The sequence below is a fragment of the Poecile atricapillus genome, chromosome 33, assembly GCF_030490865.1.
Source record: "Poecile atricapillus isolate bPoeAtr1 chromosome 33, bPoeAtr1.hap1, whole genome shotgun sequence".
In the NCBI taxonomy this organism is placed as follows: domain Eukaryota; kingdom Metazoa; phylum Chordata; class Aves; order Passeriformes; family Paridae; genus Poecile; species Poecile atricapillus.
The window spans coordinates 2328194-2335272 of NC_081281.1; the positions used below are offsets into that span (position 1 = coordinate 2328194).

Sequence of the window (7079 nt, forward strand, 5' to 3'; positions counted from 1 at the left end):
GAAATGGGGGTCTGTGCTCTGGGGGATGGAAATGGGGGGGTCTGTGCCATGGGGGATGGAAATGGGGGTCTGTGCCATGGGGGATGGAAATGGGGGTCTCTGTGCTCTGGGGGATGGAAATGGGGGTCTCTGGGGGATGGAAATGGGGGTCTGTGCTGTCCTGGGGGGATGGAAATGGGGGTCTCTGGGGGATGGAAATGGGGGTCTCTGTGTCCTGGGGGATGGAAATGGGGGGGTCTGTGCCCTGGGGGATGGAAATGGGGGGTCTGTGCTCTGGGGGATGGAAATGGGGGTCTGTGTTGTCCTGGGGGATGGAAATGGGGGGTCTGTGCTCTGGGGGATGGAAATGGGGGTCTCTGTGCTCTGCAGTGATGGAAATGGGGGTCTGTGCTCTGGGGGATGGAAATGGGGGTCTCTGTGTCCTGGGGGATGGAAATGGGGGTCTGTGCTGCTCTGGGGGATGGAAATGGGGGTCTGTGCCCTGGGTGATGGAAATGGGGGTCTGTGCTCTGCAGTGATGGAAATGGGGGTCTGTGTTGTCCTGGGGTGATGGAAATGGGGTCTCTGTGCTGTCCTGGGTGATGGAAATGGGGGTCTGTGCCATGGGGGATGGAAATGGGGGTCTCTGGGGGATGGAAATGGGGGTCTGTGCCCTGGGTGATGGAAATGGGGTCTGTGCTCTGGGGGATGGAAATGGGGATCTCTGGGTGATGGAAATGGGGTCTCTGTGCTGCTCTGGGTGATGGAAATGGGGGTCTGTGTTGTCCTGGGGAGATGGAAATGGGGTCTCTGTGCTGTCCTGGGGGATGGAAATGGGGTCTCTGTGCCATGGGGGACGGACGGAGCGGGCTCAGCGCACACGGGGACGGGAAAGGGAACAGCAAACTCGGAGCGGTGCCTGTCCCCGTCTGCATCCCGCACCCTCCGGGCCGGTACCAGGGATGTTCCGGGGTGGCACCGGAACGGAACCGAGGCTGTTCCGGGGCGGTTCCGGGGCGGTCCCGGGGTGGTACCGGGGCGGTCCCGGGGCAGTTCTGGGACGGTACCGGAGCGGTCCCCGGGGCCGTTCCGGGGCTGTTCCGGGGCGGTCCCGGGGCTGTTCCGGGGCGGTCCCGAGGCGGTCCCGGGGCTGTTCCGGGGCGGTCCCGAGGCGGTCCCGGGGCTGTTCCGGGGCGGTTCCGAGGTGGTCCCGGGGCGGTCCCGGGGCTGTTCCGGGGCGGTCCCGAGGCGGTCCCGGGGCTGTTCCGGGGCGGTCCCGAGGCGGTCCCGGGGCTGTTCCGGGGCGGTCCCGAGGCGGTCCCGGGGCGGTCCCGAGGCGGTCCCGGGGCGGTGCCGTGGTCGGGCCCGGTCGCGCTATGGCGGCCGGTGCGGGGCTGGCGCTGCTGGCGGCGCTGCTGGCGGCGGCCGGGGCCGAGCGGGGCCGGAAGGTGAGCGGGACCGGGGGAACCGGGGGGACCGGGACCGGGGCTACCGGGGCTGGGGGGACCGAGACCGGGCCAAGGGAACCGAGACCGGGGCTGGGGGAACTGGGACCGGGGCTAGCGGGACTGGGGGGGGACCGGGGCTACGGGAACCGGGACCGGGGCTGGGGGGGGACCGGGGCTACGGGAACCGGGACCGGGGGAACCGGGACCGGGGCTGGGGGAACCGGGACTGGGGGAACCGGGACCGGGGCTGGGGGAACCGGGACTGGGGCTCGGGGGAACCGGGACCGGGGCTAGGGGAACCGGGACCGGGGCTGGGGGAACCGAGACCTGGGCTACGGGAACCGGGACCGGGGCTGGGGGAACCGGGACCGGGGCTGGGGGAACCGGGACTGGGGCTAGGGGAACCGGGACCGGGGCTGGGGGAACCGAGACCTGGGCTACGGGAACCGGGACCGGGGCTGGGGGAACCGGGACCGGGGCTGGGGGAACCGGGACCGGGGCTAGCGGGGCTCCGCGGCCTCTGCTCGGTGCTCGCCCCGCTCCCGCCGTGTTGTGGTGCCTGAGACCCCCCCGAGGCCCCTCCCGGGAATCTCAGAATCCCGGGACAGCCGGCTTGGAGCCGGGGCCACCCCCAGCGGGTGACACAGGGACAGCCGGGCGGGTTCGGGATGTCCCCAGAGCGGGACACTCCCTGCTCGCCCAGGGCTCTGCCACCCTCAGCCTAAAGAAGTTCTTGCTCGTGTTGAAGGGAGGCTTTTGGTTCAGTTTGTGCCTGTGTGGAGCAGGGGCTGGGCTGGACCCCCCGGGATCCGCCCGGTCCCGCTGGGCCCGGCTTTGCGGGGTTTGGGGGGGAGCAGAGGCTCCCCGGGGCACCGGGAACATCCACGGGGGGCTGGAGCTGAACCCAGCCCTCCCTCTGTCCTGACACGGGGACCGGGCTGAGCCCTGCCCTGCCAACCCCTGTCCTGCCATGTCCCAGGGCCACCCCTGTCTGTCCCTTGTGTCCCCTTGGTCCTAAACCAGTGGGACCAGCATGGCCATAGGCAGGGAAGGGGCTGTGGGATGGGAAGGGGCTGAGGGATGGGAAGGGGCTGAGGGATGGGAAGGGGCTGAGGAATGGGGCTGAGGGATGGGAAGGGCTGAGGGATGAGAAGGGCTGAGGAATGGGAAGGGCTGAGGGATGAGAAGGGCTGAGGAATGGGAAGGGCTGAGGGATGAGAAGCAGCTCAAAGCTGTTCCCAAACGTCTGGCTGTGAAATGCTGACCGAGCGTGTTGAGCAACACCAGGGCTGCAGAGTCACGGGAGCTGAGGCGGCTCCAATGTCCCAACCCCCAGGACTCTGGGATTGTCCTGCAGGGCTCAGAGCCACCCCCAGGACTCTGGGATTGTCCTGCAGGGCTCAGAGCCACCCCCAGGACTCTGGGATTGTCCTGCAGGGCTCAGAGCCACCCCCAGGACTCTGGGATTGTCCTGCAGGGTTCAGAGCCACCCCCAGGACTCTGGGATTGTCCTGCAGGGCTCAGAGCCACCCCCAGGACTCTGGGATTGTCCTGCAGGGCTCAGAGCCACCCCCAGGACTCTGGGATTGTCCTGCAGGGCTCAGAGCCACCCCAGCCCTGTCCCCACAGGTTTCCATGCAGTTCAACCCCGGCTGGAACGGCTCCTCCGTGAACCTGCTGCACGTGCGGGCGGTGGGGCCGGGGGACAGCCTGCACTACGTGTGGAGCAGCATCGGGGCCCCAGCCGTGCTCCTGGTGGCCACCCAGAGCCCCAGCAGTGCCCTGAGGGTCAACTGGAGCCAGCTGCTCTCCCCCAGTCCTGCTGGAGCCATCTGGATCGACCCTCCCGACAGCGTGGTCTATTCCACGGCCGTGGTCTTCACCAAGGTACTGCTGGCCAGGGGCTGCTCTGGGGGAGCTGGTGGTGCTGAGGGTCCCTGAGCAGCTTCCCAGCTCCAGGGAAATCCCCACCATTCCCATCCAGGGGAGTGTCTGTCTCCAGCCTGAGGCAGCTCTGCCCTGTTCCCTGGATCACGACACAAGCTCCCCTGCTCCCAGCCCCTCTCCCCTTCCTTCCCTGCAGCTGTTCGAGTTCAGGGAGGCCAAACCTTCGGGAGAGCTCTTCTACCCCACCTATGACCTGTCTGAGTTCTCCTGGGACAGCCTCAACAACACCCTGAACCTCACAGCGCTGACGGCCGAGCTCAGCGGGGTCCCGGCCACCGACCCCGGCGGCGCCTTCTCCAACGGCAGCCTGGCATTCCGGGTACATCCAGGGGACAGAACACCGGGAATTCCCGTCCAGAGGATTCCTGGAGAGGGAATTCCTCACCTCTGACCCCTGTCCCCTCACAGGTGACAGCCTACGAGGCCGGGGGCCGCGAGGAGCGCCTGCCCAGCCTCCTGCACACGGCAGACAGCTCCCAGCTGGAATTCATCCTGGCTGGGGTGGCCCCACGGGGAAACAGCTCCCGCTTCGTGCTGGAGGTGGCCACGGTGGAGGAGGAGGGAGCGGTGAGGAGGCTGCGATCCCAGAGATCCATCGATGATGAGTACACCCCCACCATCTTCGAGGTGAGCGAGTGGAGGAGACGCTCTCTGGGGTGGACGGTCTGAGACACGGCAGAGACCTCGATAATCCAGTTTATGGGGTGTCAGGAGTTTATTTCAGGCTGTGAGAGAGAGAGGGAGCCTGCTATGAGCCAGCAGATAGAGCTCAAAGCGGGCTCAGAGAGAACAATACAAATACAATAAATATGAATATAATACAATAAAATATGAATACATGAGCTCAAGAATTAAGATTGCTAAGAGAGAGAGGAACAGAACAGAAGTGAGAGAGCCAGGGAAAAAGAGGCTGAGCTCTCCTTTACAATCACTTATATAACCTATACCTTTGAATATTCTATTCCTTTACTAACCAATCTTTCTAAGTATACTAATACAGTAACATTTGCGTGCAACCTATAGAAATCGCTATTTTTGCATATTTTTAGTTATCTCAGGGTCCTTCAGACCTTTCCTTATAAGGCTGGGAAGAGGGGTCCCAGCTTAGTTTTACTGGGGGACAGAATGTGTTCTGGCATACCAGAACACATTTCATTTGTATTTCTTCCTTAGCCTTTCTGGCTACAGAGTCATATTTATAATTTCTTTCTAATTCTACTTTCCCAACAAGCGAGGGCTGGCCCCGGGCTGGGGGTGACCCTGCTGTCCTCCCCCTCACCCTGTCCCTCCCCAGGTGCTGTCCCTGCTTGCTGAGCCCCGGAATGGCAGCTCCACGCTGGGATTCCTGCAGTGGAAGGCGACGGCCTACGGCTCCCGCAGCCCCCGGCGCGAGGACGGGATCCAGTGCCGGGCTCAGGAGCTGCAGGTGGCCAACGGGAGCCTGCCCGTGTCCAGCATCGTCCAGGCCTACTTTGGGGACAGTTTGGGCAGCAGCTGCACCATCAGCACCCTCAATGTGTCCTTTGGGGGAGAGGAGGGAGAGGTGTATCAGGAGAGGAGATACCTCAGCTGGTGAGTGGGGTGCCAGGGGTGTGAGGGGATGTTCCTGGTCAGTGACACTGCAGAAGGGTCTGAGGGGACACTCCTGGTCACTGACACTGTGCAGGGGGGTCTCAGGGGATGTTCCTGGTCACTGACACTGCAGAGGGGTGTGAGGGGATGTTCCTGGTCACTGACACTGTGCTGAAGGGTCTGAGGGGATGCTGCTGGTCACTGACACTGCAGACGGGTCTGAGGGGACACTCCTGGTCATTAATGCTGTGCAGAGGGGTCTCAGGGGATGTTCCTGGTCACTGACACTGCAGAGGGGTGTGAGGGGATGTTCCTGGTCAGTGACGCTGTGCAGAGGGGTCTGAGGGGACACTTCTGGTCACTGACACAGTGAAGAGGGGTCTGAGGGGACAATCCTGGTCACTGACACTGCAGAGGGGTCTGGGGGGACACTCCTGGTCACTGACACTGTGCAGGGGGGTGTGAGGGGTCTGAGGGGATGCTGGGGATCACTGACGCTGTGCAGAGGGGTCTGAGGGGACACTTCTGGTCACTGACACGGTGAAGAGGGGTCTGAGGGGACATTCCTGATCACTGACACTGCAGAGGGGTGTGAGGGGATGTTCCTGGTCACTGACACTGTGCTGAAGGGTCTGGGGTGACATTCCTGGTCACTGACACTGCAGAGGGGTGTGAGGGGATGTTCCTGGTCACTGACACTGCAGAGGGGTCTGGGAGGACACTCCTTGTCACTGACACTGCAGAGGGGTGTGAGGGGACATTCCTGGTCACTGACACTGCAGAGGGGTCTGAGAGGACATTCCTGGTCAGTTTTTGGGACTGGCAGCTCAGAGGGTTTCCCTGTTTAGTAACAGTCTCCATTCCCAAGTCCTGAGTTCCCCTGCAGTCCTGTAGCGAAGGCTTTGCAGTTCCTTGAGGATCCTGATCTTGCCCCGTGTGTGTCTCAGCCTGACCCTCTGAGGGAAAACCCCAGGCCCATCCCCATCCCTGTGCTGGTCTGTGCCGTGTCCCCCCACAGGTCGGTGCTGCTGGGTTTTGGGGAGCCCCCCAGGGACAGTTTCTCTGCTCTGGTGATCTCCATCGCGGCCGTGGCGCTGGGCACACCCCTGGCCCTGCTGCTGCTGGGGAGCTGCCTGCTGCTGCTGGCACAGAGGAGACGCTACTCGGAGTACGAGCCCATCAACTGAGGGATCCTCCCCGCTCCTGGGAATGCACAGCCCTTCCTCTGCCTCCCCTCTGAGCCCCGAGGGGAGCAGGGTGACGCTGGCAGCTGCCCCACACCGAGGATCCCCTGCGTCTGCTCCTTCCCCACGTCCTGCGCTGGGGTTGCGCTTCCTCCCCGGGTTTTTCCTCATCCATGAAGCTAAGGGAATCGATGGGGGGAGTTTGGTCAGGAAAATCCTCCTCCTCCTCCTCCTCCTCCCCCCAAGGGATACAACCACTGCTGTCCTGGCTGCAGGCCAGGGACTGGCTCCAGTGCCACTTCCAGGGATGCTTGGGTGGCTCCAGCCTGGGCTGGGGAGCAGCTCCTGCTTCCCAGCAAATCCCAGCTCCTCCAGCTGGGGCTCACGGACTCCTCCCCGCTCCACGTTCCTGCTGTGCTGGCCTGGGACACGAGGGACACCCGGTGCCACGTCACAGCAGCTGCTGAAGCTCAGGTGTGTCCTGTCGGGCCATGGAGGGCTGCTCCAGCCTGGGTGCTGCTCCTGGATACCCCAGCTGCATCTCCCAGGGTCAGGAACCCTGCACGAGCGTGGCCTGTGGCTGCTCGGGGTTCTCAGAGGTGTCTGGGGCCGTGCTGGGCTCTGAGTTCTCCATCACCGACTTGTCTTCAACCAAATAAAGCGGATTTCTAAACACAGGTTCCTGTGGGAATGCTGTGCTGGGGGTGAGGGGAGGAGAGCAGCTCCTGGCAGGAATGGGAGGGTGCTGGAGCTCAGCAGGAGCCAGGGGAGCCTCTGGCCGTGGGCTCAGGTGCTTGGACAGGGGGAGAGGGCTTCCCTTGAGCTGTGGGGTCACAGAGAGTCCAGGGCTGTGCCCCTGCTGGAAGAAAATATAAAATTCTATATTAGACATATAAAATTATGGAATCTCAGCTGGAAAGGACACACAGGGATCACCCAGTCTGACCCC

General features: G+C 63.4%; 1 protein-coding gene across 1 annotated transcript; it reads left to right on the top strand.

Moving 5' to 3' along the window:
* Positions 1 to 1275: 1275 nt before the first annotated feature.
* Positions 1276 to 6807, top strand: GLMP (glycosylated lysosomal membrane protein). The gene is made up of 6 exons (XM_058860407.1): positions 1276 to 1427; positions 3057 to 3314; positions 3511 to 3693; positions 3783 to 4001; positions 4669 to 4946; positions 5965 to 6807. The coding sequence occupies exons 1-6, from the start codon at positions 1356 to 1358 to the stop codon at positions 6131 to 6133; spliced, it is 1179 nt and encodes a 392-aa protein (XP_058716390.1). The 5' UTR covers positions 1276 to 1355; the 3' UTR covers positions 6134 to 6807.
* Positions 6808 to 7079: the final 272 nt, after the last annotated feature.